The 20,263-nt window shown below is 44.2% G+C and overlaps 1 protein-coding gene across 16 annotated transcripts in view; it reads left to right on the top strand.

Annotated features, from left to right (window-relative positions):
• Positions 1-20,263, top strand: part of CNBD2 (cyclic nucleotide binding domain containing 2) — a 65,829-nt gene that overhangs the window by 10,383 nt on the left and 35,183 nt on the right. For 3 of the 16 annotated variants that reach the window (XM_045053680.1, XM_019826577.3, XM_019826582.3), the window contains 3 exons: positions 8,375-8,512; positions 10,953-11,006; positions 15,424-15,587. In XM_045053680.1, the coding sequence (XP_044909615.1) occupies positions 8,375-8,512; positions 10,953-11,006; positions 15,424-15,587 (356 nt within the window). Of the gene's footprint in view, positions 1-3,481; positions 4,179-6,502; positions 6,629-8,374; positions 8,513-9,671; positions 10,204-10,952; positions 11,007-14,210; positions 14,749-15,423; positions 15,588-20,263 lie in introns of those variants that run through there. The other 13 variants (XM_019826581.3, XM_006929807.4, XM_023251285.2 and 10 more) reach the window with 13 other exon arrangements.

Here is a 20,263-nt window from a genome sequence, read left to right as displayed (position 1 = left end):
CTAAGCAGCTTCGCTGAAGGCTTTCTCTGGCCACGGGTTGCTCGGTCCAGAAAAGCTAGCGAGTGAATGCCACCAGGGGTAGCCCTTAACCAATGGGACAGCTCTGAAGCATGCTCTGTGCAGTGTTACTAAGGTCCTGGCACATTGGAGCCCTATTTGTCTACAAGAGTGACCTGTTCATTAGTGTGGCCCTCTCAAAAATTAAAAAAAAATTTTTTTAAGTTTGTTTGTTTAAGTAATCTCTTACCCCCAGTGTGGGGCTCAAACTCACCACCCTGAGATCAAGAGTCCCATACTTTTCCCACTGAGCCAGCCAGGCACCCCAAAATTCTTTCTTTTTAAAAAAAATATTTTTTCTTTTATTTTTAAGTAATCTCTACAGCCAACATGGGGCTTGAACTCCGAGATTAAGAGTTGCAGACTCCACCCACTGAGCCAGTCAGACACCTCTTCAAAAAGTTTTTAAATATATGAAGAAGATAAGATGATTTTTCTCCTTAGCCACGTTAACAGATTATGGATTCTCTATTGACCATCTTTGCATTTCTGAATGATGTTATTTTTAGTAATCTCTACACCCAATCTGGGGCTTGAACTCATGACCTTGAGATCAAGAGTTGCATGTTCTACTGACAGAGCCAGCCAGGCACCCAAACTAATTCAAAATTTTTCAAAACTATCAAAACAAGCCAGCAGGCTAGTTATGGCCTGTGGACCACAATTTTGCAACCACTGGTTATATAGTCAAAGGACTTTACGCCTGAAAGAGGCCGTATAGATCCTATATTGGGGATTGCAAATAGGTAACGTGCCTGGCAGTTAACACGATTTTGTGAGGTGAGGACTTTGGTGAATTAGGGAGCCCATTCCCCAACTAAAGATAACCAGGTTAAGTTTTAACGATATTTTAACCAGAACACCATGTGAGTCAAATAAAGCAGTCTGCAAGCCCAATTTGGCCCATGGGTGGCTGGCTTGTGACCTCTGCCTGCTCAGCCTTACTTCCTGCCAGGACTCTGGGGCATCTCACATTCCAGCTACATCTCATGCTCCCTGATCAGGCCCTGCCCTTTCTTCAATTTATCTTTATAGCTTTATTGTAGTCCAGCTTTCTCTTGTGGCTTTCTCTTATGGTTTCCATTTCCACCATATTGTGAACTCCTTGTGAACAGAGACCATGTCTTATTCACCTTTTAAAGCTTTGTATGTAGTTGGAGCTCTATAAATGTTTGTTGCATAACTCTTACAATTAGCAAAACAGGGATCTTAAAAAGAAATTATTTGTAGAACTGACTCTAACTCAGTTTTTGAAAAAATTTTTTAAATGTTTATTTATTTTTGAGAGAGAGACAGAGTACAAATGGGAGAAGGGAAGAGAGAGACACAGAATCCAAAGCAGGCTCCAGGCTCTGAGCTGTCAGCACAGAACCCGACGTGAGGCTCGAACTCATGAGCTGTGAGATCATGACCTGAACTGAAGTGGAATGCTTAGCTGACTGAGCCACCCAGGGGGCCCTCTGACTCAGTTTTAAAAGGAGGATGGGGTGCCTGGGTGGCTCAGTCTGTCAAGCGCCGGACTCTTGGTTTCGGCTCAGGTCATGATCTCATGGTTTGTGAGTTCAAGTGCCACATCAGGCTCTGTGCTGACAGTGCAGAACCTGCTTGGGATTCTCTCTCCCTTCTCTCTCTGCCCCTACCCCACTTGCATGCGTGTTCTCTCTCTCAAAATAAATAAACTTACAAAACATTTTTTTAAATAAAAGGAGGAAAGTGAGGCCCAATGTGGTTAAGTGATTTACCCAAGATCACAGTAGAATAGGACCAATGCCCTTTCTGACATTCTATTCTGCAACAGTTCAATTATAAGATTAAAAACTTGGACAAAAATGACACTTTTTTTAATTTCTAGAGCTGACTTTAATATCTGAGTCTCCAGCCTGCCTCCTCATAGGCAACTTAATTTAGATATCTTCAGGTAAATTGAGATCCAGTCCAGTAATTTTGAGGGAATGTAATTTCATGCTGATTGATTCATCTTAGGCCAGTTCAAGGTTCTCCAAACTTCTTGCCTCTTTCTCCCCAATACTGATCCAATTCCCAGGGAAATTATACAACCACTGCTGGCAAGAGGTGAAGTAGGGAATGTCTACTTTCAGGGTCTCATCAGGTTCTTGGTCCTACTTACCAGTATCCTCCAAAGCCCCCTTTGTGAGTCTGTCCTCGCCACATCACTTGCCTGTCAGGCAGCTCCCAGGACCCATCAGGTACCTCCCTGTCCGGAGCCACCTCTCACCATTTCTCTTGCCTTCCCCATCCCCAGTGGTTTGTTTGAGAAATCCCCTAAACTTTTGTATTTCCTTCCTTAAGACCAGGTCTGTGGAAGGGGAGGCAAAAGCCCCACACTGCTCTTCTCTCTTTTTGTCTGAAACTTTCACGTACTCTGTTTTCCCTGAGTACTTTGCATCTTTTCTCCAGGTAAGGGGGAAAAAAACCAATTCGATCTCTTCTCATCTTTGTAAGTGGTTAGTGGCTCACCCTAGGAGTGGTGACCTTTGAATTGAGTAATTCAGAGCTTGGGTCTTATTCACCATCAGACTGTCTTCACCATGTTGTGTCCTTCCATTTGGCAGTCAGTGGGGAGAGGGTTGGCAGATAGGTGTAGCTGGTTAGGAATGGCAAATCATGCAGTACTTGAAGTCATCAGGGTTTTTTGTTCGTTTTGTTTCAAGTTTACGTATTTATTGAGCGAGCGAGAGAGAGAGAAGACAGGGAAGGGGCAGAGAGAGAGGGATAGAGAGAATCCCAAGCAGGCTCCATGTTGTCAGCGTGAAGCTCGACACTGGACTTAAACCCATGAACTGCAAGATCATGACCTGAGCTGAAATCAAGAGTCAGACGCTTAACTGCCACGCAGCACCCAGAGTCGTTTTTTATTAAAGATTCTTGTATGAGAGCAAATTGGGATGATCAACTGCCATCTTTTATCTAGTAGATGGCAGTACTTTAGATCCTATATTCTTCTCTACCTTTGGAAGGACCTCAGAGTCATTGAGTTCTAGCCACCAAATTCCTTTCAACATTTTTTTTTTTTCAACGTTTATTTATTTTTGGGACAGAGAGAGACAGAGCATGAACGGGGGAGGGGCAGAGAGAGAGGGAGACACAGAATCGGAAACAGGCTCCAGGCTCTGAGCCATCAGCGCAGAGCCTGACGCGGGGCTCGAACTCACGGACCGCGAGATCGTGACCTGGCTGAAGTCGGACGCTTAACCGACTGCGCCACCCAGGCGCCCCCCTTTCAACATTTTAACCTCATTTAGCCAAGGACTTCTGATTTTATTTTTTTCTTTTTAATGTTTATTTATTTTTGAGAGAGAAAGAGACAGAGTGTGAGTGGGGGAGGGGCAGAGAGAGAGAGAAGGAGACACAGAATCTGAAGCAGGCTCCAGGCTCTGAGCTGTCAGCACAGAGCCTGATGTGGGGCTCGAACTCATGAAACATGAGATCATGACCTGAACTGGTCAGACATTTAACCGACTGAGCCACCTAGGCGTCTCTGGGGGACTTCTGATTTTCTGAGTGTTCCTGATTTGCTGATTTAACAAGATTTGTAGGACAGTGCCATACACCAACACTTAAGGGTCTCCCAAGTTCTAAGCCTCGGAGTGCCCCCTAGGCTGAGGTGTTGGGTGCTCCTGCTCCCAGCCCAGAAACCTCCTACTTCCTTTAAGATGGCCCCATGATTGGCAGTCAGTTAGCTACTTGGAGCCTCAGTCTTATGTAGGGACTGGGTAGGAGGCCCCTCACCTTGTGGTTGTTGTGAGGATAAATAAGATAATGCCTGTTGGTGCTCAATAAATATTAGACTCCCAGATTCCAATTCCTTCCCACTGCCTTCTCTTCCAGAACCCTCCATTGTGACATAAGGAGATTCTGAGAATGAGATTTTCTCAGAACTCAAGGCTTTCAGAAGCTGTTGGTAGGGTATGAGGAGTGGAGAGGAGCTTCTACCTTGCCACTGCAGGAAGCTATTTGTTTCTAATATAAGTGGATTCTTTGGGAAGGATTTGTGGTCCTACCCTTGAAAGGCAAAGGGGCTCGTTATGCCATTTGCCAGCTCAGGAACCATGAGGAGATATAGAGTGTCTTATTCATGGCAGATCCTGAAGAAGGAACTGGTGAGGAGTGTCAGGGGTCCTGGGAGGGGAGAGTGGAAGGTTGCACAGACAGGTATTTGAGGAAGGGAGAGGCAGGTGTAGGAGGGGGCCCACCCTGCACCTTTTGGGGTCCCAGCATGGCACAAAGGGTAGACTTCCATGTTAGGCTTCAGAAAGACTGAATCCTTACCCCTTCCCTTTAGACTAACTATCCTCTTGACAATGGGCTTACCACAGGCTACCCCAAGCCCCTAAGAACGGCTCTGTATCCACCTTTCCTGCTATTGTGAAATCCAGAGAGAATAAGGCCTGGCAGCAGGACAGAGTGATAGGTTAAATTTATGGACCCTGGAGCCAGACTGCTGGGTTCAAATCCCTATCACCTGTTAGTCCTATGACTAATATTAGTATTAGGCAAGTTACTTGATTTGCTGTGCCTGTTTTTGCCTCTGTAAAGGTGATGATAGTATCTACTGAATTGATTTATTGTTGAGGGCTAGATGAGTCAATACATATAGAGGGCTTAGAATAGTGCCTGACAATGGAAAATTGGTATGTGATGAGTATTAATTTTATTTATAAAAACTTTCTCCATATTTCCTGCAGATATATATTTTTCAAAGAAAACATTACAGTTACAGGTGAACCTTCTTACCATCCCATTCTGTTCCTCCTCACTGGTGACCACTTTCCTGAGGATGTGTACCCTTCCTATCTAGATTTAATAATTTTATTACATTTGTATGTATTTGTAAGCAACATAGCATGTAGCACATTTTTTTAAATGGTATCAAAAATGGCATCATTTTTCAACCTTTTTTTCATTCAAAATTTTGTGTGAGCTTTACCCACATAGACCTACATGTACAAACAACTCTAGTGCTATGTTCACTCCTCTTACTGTCTTATAATGTGTTGATACGTTCAGTTGTTTTCAGCTTTTCCCATGGGAAATGCCTTCCATTCCCCAAATCTGATAAGCATAAAATGGTATCGTTGTCACTTTAACTTACTTTCTGTTATCTCTAGTAATGTTCCTCCCCTCCCTTTCCCACCCCCCTTCCTTCCCTCCCTCCCTCCCTCCCTCCCTCCCTTCCTTCCTTCCTTCCTTCCTTCCTTCCTTCCTTCCTTCCTTTCTTTCTTTCTTTCTTTTCTTTCTTTCTAATTTAAGGTTTTATTTTTAAGTACTCTCTACACTCAACATAGGGCCCAAACTCACAACCCTGAGATCAAGATTTGCATGCTCCACTGACTGAGCCAGTCAGGTGCCCCCAGAATCTTTCCTTCTTTCCTTTTTTTTTTTCTTTTAAATTTTTAAGTGTATTTATTTTGAGGTGGGGGGCAGGGAGAGAAGGAGACAGAGAAGCCCAATGTGGGGCTCGAACTTACAAATGGTGAGATCATGACCTGAGCTGAAGTCAGATGCTTAACCAGCTGAGCCATTCAGGCACCCCTTTCCTTCCCTCCCTCCCTTCCTTGCTTCCTTCCTTGTTTCTTTCCTTCCTTCCTCTCTTTCTCTCCCTCTCTCTCTCTCCTTCCCTCCCTCCCTTCCTTCCTTCCTTCCTTCCTTCCTTCCTTCCTTCCTTCCTTCCTTCCTTCCTTCCTTCCATGTATATTTTTTAAAGTTTATTTATTTTTAGAGAGAGAGAGAGAGTGAGCAAGCGTGAGAGGGGCAGAGAGAGAGGGAGAGAGAATCCCAAGCTAGCTTCACACTTTGAGCGTGGAGCCCAATGTGGGGCTCAATCTCATGTACCTGAGCCAAAATCAAGAGTTGGATGTTTAACTGATTGAGCCATCCAGGCACCCGTTTCTCCCTCCCCCCCCCCCCCACAGCCCTCCTTCCCTTCTTCCCTCCTTTCTTTCTTTCTTCCTCTTCATCTTTTTTTAAAATTTTTTTTTCAACATTTTATTTATTTTTGGGACAGAGAGAGACAGAGCATGAATGGGGGAGGGGCAGAGAGAGAGGGAGACACCGAATCGGAAACAGGCTCCAGGCTCTGAGCCATCAGCCTAGAGCCTGATGCGGGGCTCGAACTCCTGGACCTCGAGATCGTGACCTGGCTGAAGTCGGACGCTTAACCGATTGCGCCACCCAGGCGCCCCTTTTTTAATTTTTATCTAAGTAATCTCCACACCCAATTTGGGGCTCAAATTCACAGTCTCGAGATTAAGACTAGCATGCTGCTCCGACTGAAACTGCCAGGTGCCCCTCTTTTCTTAAAAAAATTTTTTGTTTAATGTATATTTATTTTTGAAAGAGAGAGAGAGAGAGAGAGACAGAGCATGAAGCAGGGGAGGGGGAGAGAGAGAGGGAGACATAATCTAAAGCAGGCTCCAGGCTCCAAGCTGTCAGCACAGAGCCTGACGTAGGGCCCACAAGCAGCGAGATCATGACCTGAGCTGAAGTGAGACGCTTAACCAACTGAACCACCCAGGCACCCCCGGGTGCCCCCTCTTTTCATTACTTACAGGTAATCTGAGTTTTCCTTTTGCATTACCTATTCATATCCTTTGTTCATTTTTCTTTTGGGTTATATGTATTTTTCCTTTGATATAGAATTCTTTAAAATTAAAAAACAGTTTGGTATAGTAATTTTTTGTAATAGCTATTCTTTGTAATTTTGGATAGTAATCCTTTGTTGATTATGTGCATGGCCAATATATTCCAGTCTTCAGTTTGTCTTTTCATTTTATTTATTATGTCCTTATTAACAGAAGTTAATAAAAGTTTTTAGCTTTTGAATTTGTTTAATTATAGAAATTTTCAAGCACAGAAGTTGCAGTATATGTAATAATCACCCCTTAGATCTAACAGTCAGCATTTTGCCACATTGACTGTACATATTTGTGTTTGTGTTTGTGCATAGGTGTGTGTTTGCTGAATCATTTGAGAGGAAGTTGCATTTTTTATGACACTTCTTAAAAATAAAGACATAATTACAATGTCACTATAATACTAAGAAAATTAACACTAATTCCCTAATATCATCTAATCTCTAGTCATATTCAATTTCCTTATTTGTCCCTAAATAATGGCTTTTATAGCTTGTTATTATGAATCAGGGTCCAATCAAGGTTCATGCTTTACATTTATTTGTATGTCTCTTAAGAAACTGGGTTAGTTGACTTGTAGATTGCCTCACATTCTGGATTTGTCTCTGTGGTGTTGAACTTGTTTCCCTATGCCCTGTATTTTTACTTGGCAGGCAGAGGGTGACTGCCCTTACTCCCAAATTCATACTGGGATAAAGAGTCTGATTTGTTCTCAGTTCCAATTCCAAATTCCCAGGTTCAAGGAATGCGTGGAATCGATGGCCCAGCTTGGATGAGTGATTATATTAGTTTCCTATCGCTTCTGTTAACTAAAATGTCACACAATTTAGGGGTGCCTGGGCGGCTCCGTCAGTTAAGCGTCCAACTCTTGGTTTTGGGTCACATCATGATCTCGCGGTTTCATGAGTTTGAACCCTGAGTTGGGCTCTATACCAGCAGCACGAAGCCTGCTTGGGATTCTCTCTCTTTCCCTCTCTCTCTGCCCCTCCTCCACTTGGGCTGTCTTTGTCTTTTTCAAAATAAATAAATAAACTTAAAAAAAAAAAACATATTGCACAGTTTAGTGGCTTAATACAGATTATATTATCTTACATTGGCTGGAAGTCTGGCATGGGTCTCCCTGGGCTAAAATCCATGTATCAACAGGGATGCATTCCTTTCTTGAGAGTCTAGGGAAGAATGCATTTCCTGGACCTCCTAACTTCTAGAGACTACTTACATCCCTTGGCTCATGGCCCCCTTCCTCTGTCTTCAAAGCCAGCAGTGTTGCATCTGCTTGACTGTTCTTTCTTCAGATCCATCTAATTCCAAAATACAAGCTCTTTGCATCACTGTACCCTACTGTTATTTGTGCTGTTTTCTGGGCCAAAGTGAAGGACTTGGTATATAACTAGAGCTGGGTTGGTGAATATTTTACATGACCAGCTCTTGGGAAGGGAGGTGCCCCCATTTGTAGTAGTTATCTGTTTCTGCGGCATAAATACTCCCCGCTGTGGCCATTTTTGGGCTACCAACATGATTTGAACAGGCTTGAAAACTTTCCGAAAACATAACCATGGCTCTGGCACACCACTCTTCCATCTCACCTTGTTAGCAATGTCCAGCGTGCTGGTGGCTGTTAAAAACAAATGGTTTCTACGATCTTGTTTGTTTTGTTTCCACAGGGGCTGTACCGGCTCACCAAGGATATCATTGTGATGATCCGAGTGTGTAAAATGTTCCGCCAAGGCCTTGGGGGATTTCGGGAATATCAGATCATTGAGACTCCTCACAGAAAGCACCCTATCTTTTCCTTCTGGGATGTAAGCAGCTGGCCTTGGCAGGATTATGAGGGCTTAAGGGGGGGGGGTCCAATAAATAGCACCCCACTTCCTAGTCCATATTCTGAACCAACAGAAGACAAAGGGAAAAACAGATAGGAGACCCAACTGTCACTTTTGTTAACAATGGGACTTCTATTGGGAAGTGACTTATATCATCAAGTGAGAAGATGACCTAGAACTACATCCCCAAATTAGACAACCTTATGTGCCCAGAGACAGTGCTGGACCAAGGCAGGCCTCCACTGTGGGACCAGGACTTCCTGCCCCACATTCACAACAGAGGAGGACAGAGCAGAATGTGGGCTCAGAGGGACAGGGAAGGAATGATCACACCCAGTTTTTCTTTCCAAAATTCACCAAGGAGTTTAAGTCGCTCCTTTTCAATGTGCAAGAAAGGGGCTGGTAGTGTTCTACCAGTGCAACTATCTCCATGTAGAAAGAAACATCCGGAGTGGGGAAGAAGCTATCTCCATATCAGTGGGAATCAAAGGAGCCAGAGAAATCCAGAAGTCTCATTAGAGTCCGGGTTTTCTGAATGCCTACCACTGTTCATCTTCTCTATCTTCTTTCCTGTCCCCCCCATTTAAACAAGGGAACACATGCATGGCCCTGCTCACTCTGGAGACCATGCTGTCTAGATTTTCTAGAAGGTTGCAGTTTATGCCTTTATGCCAGTGATATCTCATGTGCCCTTTTTAGCTCAGAAAAGTTGATCACCTTCTGTTAACCTGTTCTGGATTCCCAAAGGTGTCTTCATACCATCCAGGACTCCAAAGTTTTTCCCAATCCCTGGATGAACTCTGCCCATTTTCCTTTTGTGCCTAGAGTGACTAGATTCAGCCCTGCTTCCTAACTCCACCCAGTGATTCAGTCCAAGAATTTGCCCCAAATGGTTTCTGAAGGAGAGGGGTATGGGCAGTGCTGATGAGTGAAAGAAATGCAGTCTTAGATTGGTCTTGAAGGGGCCAGCAGGTATGTGGGGCTGAGTTTAAGATGTAGCAGGGAGTTGGGGCCTCTGGGTCTGCAGAAAGGAAGAGAATGCCCTATCTAAATATACTCAAATTCATATATATATATATTTTTAATATTTATTTTTGAGGGCGGGGAGGGGAGGGACAACCCACAAACTGTGAGATCATGACCTGAGCTGCAGTTGGAAGCTCAACCAACTTAGCCACCCAGGTGCCCCTCAAATTCATGTATTTTAAAGACATTATTCTGGCCAAACCAACGGAGTCTGCAGCCAGATTCTGCCCTGTGGTTGGGCCATAAGTTGGGAGGGGATGGAGTGGCAGAATTGGAACCTGAGAGACAGGTTTGCTGTCAGGAAGGACATTCTGACTCAGGGTGTCATCATGCACTGGTAACAGGAGTCTGGTTTACCAGAAGACTTGAGCTGGTGCCTGGGCATTTGGAAGTTGAAGACCCAAATCAGTCTTGTCACTGGGGGAGTGTGAGGCCAAACAACATTGCCTAGGCAGGGTGGCCTTGAGCAGAGCAGAAGCCTCTCAACGGCAGCCTATGGGAGTCATATGTGCAATGGGCAGAGAGCTGGGGGGCCGGAGTGTAGGGTTGGGTAGAGAGACCAGTTTTCATCAGAGCATGTGAATTCATATCTTTCTGAGTACCACTGCTTTCCTTCACTGGCCTTCTTGAGAAGCACCATACAGGTACACAAGCTATATATGGGGCAGTTGGGTGGGGAGGACCTGAGGTATGCCTACCTAGACAGATGGGTGGGGGTCCTGGTTTGGCTCAGATGGTGGTCAGGGCCTTGTTTGTCCCTTTCCTTCTCCCCAGCTGCTCCTAACATATCCTTCCCCTTCTCTCTGCCTCTTCCTCTACCTTTCCACAGCTCCCCTGCATCCATTAGGAGATAGAGTTGGGTTGGTTCATGCCTAAGATCTCTTACACCTCCTCCTCCTGGCCATATTCTAGAAGAAGACTGTATACTCAGTGTGTGATCCTTGGGAAGGTTCCTTCACTCACCTCGAGTTCAAGATGGAGCTCAGTAATACCTGCTTTGTCCTGATGATGAAATGGAATAAATAAGGAAGAAGCACATGCTTGGCTCCTTATAGGCACTTGGTGAAGATTGGCTTCATCGGTGCCTCCGTTTTATCCCTTTTTGTCCCTCTCCACTTTCCCATTTGCTTCTTTCCCCCTCTTTCTTTTCTCTTTCCATCCTTCCTCTCTTTATCCTCCCCCAGCCCATATTTACAATGACACATTGTCAATTCTGGGCCTAAGTCTGGGTCTGAATTTGGGCCTTTGAGGTAGACATGAGAGGGCCAGCTGGTAAAAGGGTTCCTGTGGCTTCCTGACCACCATGGGGATGGGGACGCAGGAGGGTTTAAGTGCAAGATTTTAGGAGCACTCTTGCTGATTCTCCTTCTTCATTCCTTTTTTTTCCCCCCAGAAAAGGAAGCAAGGCCGAATCACATTTGATACCATGGACTTTGTTGCAGAGGAGGTATGTATAACTCTGACCTTGCTGGCTGGGAATTTTCTTTCTGCATGATGGCCTGGAAGTAGCATTGGGCTGAGTATCAGGACAGCTGGGTTTAGTCCAGGTTCTGCCACCAAGCCAGTGTGTCATCCTGAGCTAGCCTCTTATTTTCCTCATGTATAAACTAGCTGATCTCAGTGATCCCAAGATCCCAGTCCTGACTTTCCAAGGCTGTGAATCCCGCCCCTCCCCTGAACCTGTTGTTGCCTTAGAAGCTGAGCAGAACCAGCAGGGAAGAGCTCCTGTACTTGGACCTGTGGACACACAGCCAAAGGCAAAGCAGAGGCTGTGAGAGCTCCAGGCAGAGGAGAAATAATCAGGGTGGTGGGAAAAGCCCAGGCCTATGTGTGAATTCTGACTCTTTCAAGTTGTCTGAGAGACACTGGGTACAACTGTCTCCCACATGGGTATCAGATGGCCATTCTGGGGAGTGAATGACTCATATCTGGGTGAGGCTTTGGACATGTGACTTGTTCTCTGAATTTCAAGAATTGTTATCTTCCCAGTTTCTTCCCACCAAATCTTGGATATTAAATTAAAAATTTTAATTTAATTTAAATTTTAAAGGGGTCTACCTATTTATAGGAAGGATTTGAAGTTCTTACCAGTGAGACCTGACTTGACCCTGGCCTGGGGTAGCCATGTTGGTTTTTCTCTCAGGGATGGGAGGACAACAGTTTTGTAACTGGTATCAGGACCACCTGGGCCACTCTCTCCCCCTCTCCCTCCTTGGAGCCAGGGTACGGCTTCTGTTGCCTGTTTCTCCTGGGCATGATCTACTTTCTCATGCCCCATGATGTTAAGTCAACCAAATTCTGGGTTTGTTTGTTTTTTTCCAACTTTCCAGACTGGCCAGTGTCTGACACTGGACATTGATGGTTATCCAAGCTTTACTCTTGAGGCAGGAGAAACTCTGAGAGCCACAAAATTCCAAAGATGGAGGCAGTTCTGTGCAGGGTAGTAGAGAGAGAGAAGAGGGCACAAAGGAAAACATCCATTGTATAGGCAGGGCCTCTCAGCTTCCTCTAGGAGTTATCTAACTCTGGCTCTGATTACATAAACCTGCCCTTTGAGTGACTGACTGCTAATGGGCACTTGTTTTCTTTATGGAGTGATGAACTGGTTCTGAAATCAATTGCGGTGATGGTTACATAACTCATAGAGCCTTAAAATCATAGACTTGTTTATTATAGCGGTTGTGAGACATTGGAAACAATGGGTACATTTCAAAAACATAGTGAAAAAAATTGGGGGAAAAAGCAAGTTGCAGAAACCATATCTGAAGTCTGACATTTATGTAAATAAAAAATAAAGCAACCCTCTATACTGTAACCCTCTATACTGTGGCTGTATGTATATGCATAAGTATATATTAATACATAAAAAGGGCAAACCCTGGTGGTGGAGAGCAGATTTGGATTGGAGGTGGTACGGTAAAAGGAGATTGTAAGCATGTATATTGTTCTGATTTTTAATGGAAAACTAGTGTTATTTTCAAAATTTTTATTTATACATAAGAAAAAGGCCAGAAATGAGTATGCCAGATGTTAATGGCTAAATCTGGGTGGTGGGATTATGGGCAGTCCCTCTTTTTTTTCCTTAATCCTTCCTGTATGCTAGAGGAACACAATGAGGTGTAGCTGGCCTGAAGCAAGGGAGGCTGTGAACCCCTAGAAGCAGGTAGGACACAAGTCTCCCCAGCCCTGTTTGAATTATACTCCCTTTTCCCCAGACTTTTTTTCTTCTCTTCTCTTCTCTTCTCTTCTCTTCTCTTCTCTTCTCTTCTCTTCTCTTCTCTTCTCTCTTCTTTTCTTTTTTTTTTTTTTTGAGGTCTAAGTTTTTTTTTTTTTTTTAATTTTTTTTTTTCAACGTTTATTTTTGGGACAGAGAGAGACAGAGCATGAACGGGGGAGGGGCAGAGACAGAGGGAGACACAGAATCGGAAACAGGCTCCAGGCTCTGAGCCATCAGCCCAGAGCCCGACGCGGGGCTTGAACTCCTGGACCTCGAGATCGTGACCTGGCTGAAGTCGGACACCCAACCGACTGCGCCACCCAGGCGCCCCTTGAGGTCTAAGTTTAGATCTGTGTTTGGTTGTGGGGATACTAGGCGGTGTAACCCGCCCCGATCCTCAAGGAGCTAAGTAGAAATTAAGGTGAGGTAACTTACCTGGCAAGTTAAATAACAGAATCAGTTTTATAGGAATCCAGAGAAGGGAGTCTCTGAAGACTGGGTGTGGCAAGAGAGATTTCCTAAAAGAATTAGGGCCCCTCGTGGGCCCAAAGAATCAGTTCTGTTCATAGAAAGCAGAGGGATCTGTGTTTTGTCATAAATGAACCCTGTAGAGAAATCTCAGTGGGTTATTGATAGCAAAAGAGGGTTAGGAAGGAAGAAGATTGGATTCAGACCTTAAAAATGGCCAACACTTCCATAGTCCTCACTGGGAGCTGGGCCTATTGTAAGCCCTTTACATGTATTAGCTCTGCTATTTATACAGTTAGGTTCTGCTGTTCTCAGATAGGGAAGGCTCAGAGAGAAGTGACTTGTCCCAGGACACACAGCTAGGAAGGAGCAGGCCAAGGTTCAAACCCAGGTACCTGGCACCAGAGCCTGTGCATTATTAATCACTGAGAAACACTGCCCTTGTGTGTGAACATGCAAGGCTTCAGATCTATGGTCCAGAACTCATCATGTCCCACTTTCTTTTGGCTTCTGTGACAACTACGTTTATGTAAGTCTTCTTACATTCATTCTTTCCATAAATTTTTATTTTTATTTTGTTGAGTGCCTACTACCTGTGAGGCATTATTCTAGAGTGGGGTAAATAAGATAGATGAAGCCACTATCGTGTTTATATTGGGGCTTGCATTCTAGAACACCTATATCCATGGAACTTTCTGAGATAATGGAAGCATTCAGTTGTCTGTGTTGTCCTGTATAGTAGCTAGCAGACACATATAGCCCTTGTGGCTAGTGTGACTGAGGAACTTTTTTTTTAAGTTTATTTTTTTTTTAAGTTTATTTTTAGAGAGACAGACAATGTGAGTGGAGGCGGGGCAGAGAGAGACGGAGATAGAGAATCCCAAGCAGGCTCTGTGCTGCTAGTGCAGAGCTCGATATGGGGCTTGAACCCAGTAAACCACAAGACCATGACCTGAGCTGAAACCAAGAGTTGGACGGTTAATAAACTGAGCCATTCAGGTGTCCCCTGAGGAACTTATTTTTTTAATCTAATTTAGTTTAAATTTAAATAGCCACACATGTGGCTAATGGCCACCATATTGGATAGTGCAGTTCTAGAGTGAGTGAGGCAGGGTGTGTGTGTGTGTGTGTGTGTGTGTGTGTGTGTGTGTGTGTGTGTGTAGGAAGGGGAAATGACACATAATAAACACATTAACAAAAAGGAATAAGGTCATTTCACAAAGTATTAATTGCTTTGAAAGAAATGATTCAGAGACTACAGACTGCTGGGAAGGGGGCCTACTATTCTAGGTCAAATGATCCATTAGGGACTCCCTGAGGATGTGGTAACATAGGAGCTGAGAACTGAATAAAAAGGAGGAAGCAGCCATGTGAAAATCCGGGAGAAGGACATTCCAGACAGAGGAAACAACCCAAGCAAGGACCACAGGACAGAAGTGAGCTTGGCACCTGCAGGAGATGGGTAGAAAGCTAGAGACTGGAGAACACAGGAGAGAGGCAGGAGGTGAGTTTGTGAGGAGTAGGGAAGGTAGGGAGTCAGACCATGTGGGGCCCCTCGGCTAGGGTATGGAGTTAAGATTTTATGCTAAGGGCAATGGACAACCAGAAGGGGTGTTAACAACTCAAGTACCACTTTCCCAGCAGGTGGGAGTGGTGGGTGAATGGGTAGATCTGTCCGCCCTCTGGTCCATGAGTCCTGGTTCACCAGGGTTAGTTTCTGTGGGTTCTCTTTATTCCTTAGTCTCCTATAGCATGCTAGGATATAGGCTGAGGCGAGGGAGGTCTCCCCTGACTGCAGTATGCATATGCTAGAGGCCTCTGGAGCCCAGGAGCCCCATATTGACTTGGAGTGGTCACTGAACGGCACAGGCAGTATAGTTGGAGTTGCAGATACGGGCATGGGCATGTAGCAGATCTAGCTTATGATCCTGCCCGAGTGTCTTTATCTGTCAAATGCGAATAGTAATTGTGCCTCATTTCTTGGGCTGGGCAAAGGTGCAGTTAGATGGTGCATGTAAGATGCATACCCTGATGCTGGGCACACAGTAAGCACTCATTACGTGTCAGCCACTATTGTATCGGGGGTGGGAAAGCATAAAAAGCAGGTGTGGGGAGTTGCCCACTGGCCCCTGGGGCATTCTGCTAGGTCTTGTGTGTCACTCTGGCCCTCTCTTCCCAGGGTCACCTTCCTCCAAGGGCCATTCAGATCATGCAGAAGCTGCCTTCCTGGAGGACAGAGCCTGAGATCCTGGCCCTCTGTAACCTCCTGCAGGTTCTGAACAGCTACCGCAACTACTCAGAGCCCCTGCAGCTGCTCCTGGCCAGAGTCATGCGCTTTGAACGGTTAGTGAGGGGCACACCCCTTGGCACCTGTGCCGAGCTGGGCAGGAAGAGCCTTCCTGACAAGGCCATGGCAGGTCTCTTAGCGTCTCCATGGCATTTCAGCCGTGTCTGTCAGTTCAGTGCTGTCTGTCAGTTCACCTTAGTGCTCCTTGGTACTCTTGTGGCACAGTTGATCTCCTTCATTTACTGAGAGTCTACCAGAATTAAGGAGACACTGAATCTGGCAAGGCTTTGATAGGAACCTCAGAAAGGATCTGGTCCAATTCCCTCCTTTTTCAGATGAGGAAACAGGTTCAGGTAGTAAGAATGACTCATGCTCTGTCACCCACGTATTAGGGAGTAGAGCTGAGACTCAAATCCAAGCCCTAAAAGCCACAATGGATCACAGGTGATTGTCTTATGTCCAGATAGGAACCTAGGGTAAGAGTGTGTGAACTTGGATAAGAAAAAAACTTGTATCTGTTTTCATTAATCCCTAACTAAAATGTATCATTTCCTTCAGTCATGGATGTATGTAATGAACCACTACAGTATTACCTATTCCCATGACTTTTTCTCCAAAAGAAATCACCAATATTACACGTTCATGTTACTGCAGGTTTCTCAAAAAATAATTTATATTCCTCACCTCTTTGAAATTACGGTAGTAATTAGATCTGCTGCTAGATCTGGTTATTCAGTGCCTTAATATGGCACTGAATATGTGGAATGGTTGCTATACCATTCCACAATTTGGATTTTAAAAGGTAATTTTTAATTGTAATTCTGCTGTATTTTATTTTATATATTTAAAACATTATTCTGTGAAGGCTTCACCAGATTGTCAAAGGATGCATGGCACAAAAAAGCACCATGTAAATATCTGGTACTAGAAAAGTCTAAGAGGTGTGTGTGTGGAAACATTGTCTTTCTCAGGCATTTCAATGGCTTAAGAGGGGAAGCACAGCAGAATATTTGAGGTAAGGCCTGTCTTAAAAATCTAGGATGTGAAGACACTTGAGGTCTTTGCCCTGGTATCTTCCTTCGTGAAGGTCACAGGTCACATAATCACATGTGACTATGACCCACGCAGGATTTGTTTCACAGGTAATAAGCCCAGGAGAGGAGGGAACGCTCCAGCTGGCTTGGCCAAAGCAGATTCAGAGAAGAGGTGTCATTTGAGTAGGTATATTTGACAAGTAGAGGTGTAAGACAAGAACGTTCAGGCAGAAGGAACCATCTGCTTTGTTCTAGCTCAGTGAAGAAGAGCAAGTCACCACTGTCTTAAAGTAAGATTCCATAGCAGGCAGCACATGTCATGCAAAGAAAAGGAATCATGGAGGTGGAGGTAGAAGCTCTGTAATTTAATGCTGCAGCTGCCACTCTGAGGTGCGACCTCAGGCGAGCTGCTTAACCTTTCTGAGCCTCAGTATCCTCATCAGTGCAATGATCAGTGCAATGTTAAGGCCGTCTTTGGCTACTTGATATTTTATTTTCTTTTCTTATTTTTTTTTTTTTAATTCTCAAGTTAGTTAACATACAGTGTAGTCTTAGCTTCAGGAGTAGAACCCAGTGATTCATCTCTTACATATGACACCCAGTGCTCATCCTGAAAAGTGCCCTCGTTAATGCCCGTCAACCATTTAACCACCCCCCCCAATCAACCCTCATTTTGTTCTCTGTATTTGTCTCTTACGGTTTGCCTCCCTCTCTGTTTTTATCTTATTTTTCCTTCCCTTCCCCTATGTTCATCTGTTAAGTTTCTCAAATTCCACATATGAGTGAAATCAATTGGCAAAGAAGATGTCAAACTTTCACTCTTTGCAGATGATGTGACACCCCACATGGAAACCCAAAAGACTCCATCAAAAAACTGCTAGAGCTGATACATGAATTCATAGGAGGTAAAATCAATGCACAGAAATTGGCTGCATTTCTATATACCAATAATTGAAGCAACAGAGAGAGATATCAAGGAATCAATCCCATTTACAATTGCACCAAAAACTATAAAATACCTAGGAGTAAACCTAACCAATGAGGTAAAAGACCTATACACTGAAAACTATAGAAAGCTTAGGAAATAAATTGAAGAAGACACAAAGAAATGGAAAAATATTCCATGCTCATAGATTGGAGGAAGAAATATCGTTAAAATGTCAATACTACCCAAAGCAATCGACACATTCAGTGCAATCCATTTCAAAATAACACCAGCATTCTTCACAGAGCTAGAACAAACAATCCTAAAATTTGTATGGAACCACAAAAGATCCCGAATAGCCAAAGTGATGTTGAAAAAGAAAAACAAAACTTGGGCATCACAGTCCCGGACTTTAGCCTATATTACAAAACTGTAATCATCAAGACAGTATGGTATTGGCACAAAAACAGACACATAGATCAATGGAACAGAATAGAGAACCCAGAAATGGACCCACAAATATATATGGCCAACTAATCTTCAACAAAGCAGGAAGGAGTATCGAATGGAAAAAACACAGTCTCTTTAGCAAATGGTGCTGGGAGAACTGGAACATGAAGAAGAATGAAACTGGACCACTTTCTTATACCATACACAAAAATAAATTCAAAATGGATGAAAGACATAGATATAAGACAGGAAACCATCAAAATCCTACAGGAGAAAACAGGCAGCAACCTCTTTGACCTCGGCCACAGCAGCTTCTTACTTGATATGTCTCTGGAGGCAAGGGAAATAAAAAATGAACATTGGGACCTCATCAAGATAAAAAGCTGCTGCACAGCAGAGGAAACAATCAACAAAACTAAAAGGCAACCAACAGAATGGGAGAAGATATTTGCAAATGGCATGTTAGATAAAGGGTTAGTATCCGAAATCTATAAGAACTTACCAAACTCAACACCCAGAAAACAAATAATCCAGTAAAGAAATGGGGAGAAGACATGAATAGACACTTTTCCAGAGAAGACATCCAGATGGCCAACTGATACATGAAATGATGCTCAACATCACTCATCATCAGGGAAATATGAATCAAAACCAATGAGATACCACCTCACACCTGTCAGAATGGCTAAAATTAACAACTCAGGAAACAACAGATGTTGGCAAGGATGTGGAGGGGGAACCCCACTGCATTGTTGGTGGGAATGCAAACTCGTGCAGCCACTCTGGAAAACAGTGTGGAGGTTCCTCAAAAAATCAAAAATAGAACTACCTTATGACCCAGCAATTGCACTACTGGGAATTTATTCAAAGGATACAAAAATGCTGATTCGAAGGGGCACATGCACCCCAATGATTATTTTCAGGACTGGAAATTAGCAGATCAGACAGAATTCTTTCAGTTGCAAGTCACAGAAAACCCAGCCCTAGGGAATGCATCGGTGACTCATGTATCTGAAAAGTGCTGGGATAGCTCTCTAGCTTCCGACTCAGCTGAATCCAGGGGCCTAGTGTCACCAGGACCCAGTGTCTGTCTATCTCTCTCCACCTCACACGGCATTCTCATAAACCACTTTCTCAGCTAGACTCTCCTTTACAGCAGCAAGATGGCTACTATTACTATGGCTCCAAATTTTCCTCTTTCCAGTCTCAGTCCTTTGGGAAAGAGAATATTTCTTCCTGGTCTTTCAAGTCACAGCCTTGGGGTTTGTTAATTCATTCTTTCTTTTTTTAAAGTTTATTTATTTATTTTGAGGGAGGGAGGGAAGGAATGAGAGAGAGAGACAGAAAAAGGATGAGTGGGGGAGGGGCAGAGAGAAGGAGAGAGAGAATCTCAAACAGGTTCTGCACTATCGCAGAGCCTGATGTAGGGCTTGAACTCGTGAACCATGAGATCATGACCTGAGCCAAGATCAAGAGTTGGACACTTAACCAATTGAGCCACCCAGATGCCCTGATTTGTTCTTTCTGAACCAGATTGGCTTCATTTGAATCATCCATGGGTCAGACACTCTGATTGTCTGAGAGTCAAGAAGAAGTTTCCCCCAAAATAAAATCAGGGTACAGTTGGGGGAAAAGGTGACCTGATGCTTGGCTGCAAAAGCAATAGATGTCTGCTTCTGGAGACTTGGGTTCTAGCGCTAACTCAAGTGTGACTCACTGTGTGCCTTCAGCAAGTCTGGGGTTCCTTGGGCCCCACTTCCCTCATCCACATAATGTAGGTTGAGCTAGACAGTTTCTGAGGGTTTTTCTGCTCTGGCTCCAGGAGTCTGTTCTTGGCAGAACACTGCCATGCTCTCTCATCCCCAAAGTCATTTCCTAGCCGAATGTGCCTGCCTTCTCCCATCTAGTCTTTGTTGTCTGGGCCACCTCCTCTTTAATGTTCCCCATTACCTTCTGGGTAAAATCCAAAGTTAGCCTAATTTTTGTACTCTCTTATGGTTGGACTCAGCCCAATTTCTCTCCCACTATTCCCCTGACCTCCCTGTTTTCCACTGTCCTTTCTAATGGAGCTTACTGTTATTCCACTGAACACGCCTTGCTTCCAGCCACCTCTGTGCCTTTGGACATGGTCGTCCTTCTGCCTGGAACACTCTCATCTCTCTGTCTACCTGGAAGACTCTAGACACTGTCCTGGAGCCTGCCATGGCTTTCCTAAGCTGGGTTAAATGCCCTTTCTCCATGCTTCTGAATTAGTCTGTGCTTACCTCTCTTAAAGCATTTTTAAACTTTAGTCCCTGTACGTGACCATAATTTTCAGAACAAA

Source organism: Felis catus, chromosome A3 (assembly GCF_018350175.1).
Source record: "Felis catus isolate Fca126 chromosome A3, F.catus_Fca126_mat1.0, whole genome shotgun sequence".
In the NCBI taxonomy this organism is placed as follows: domain Eukaryota; kingdom Metazoa; phylum Chordata; class Mammalia; order Carnivora; family Felidae; genus Felis; species Felis catus.
This window is presented reverse-complemented; position numbering and strand designations above follow the sequence as displayed.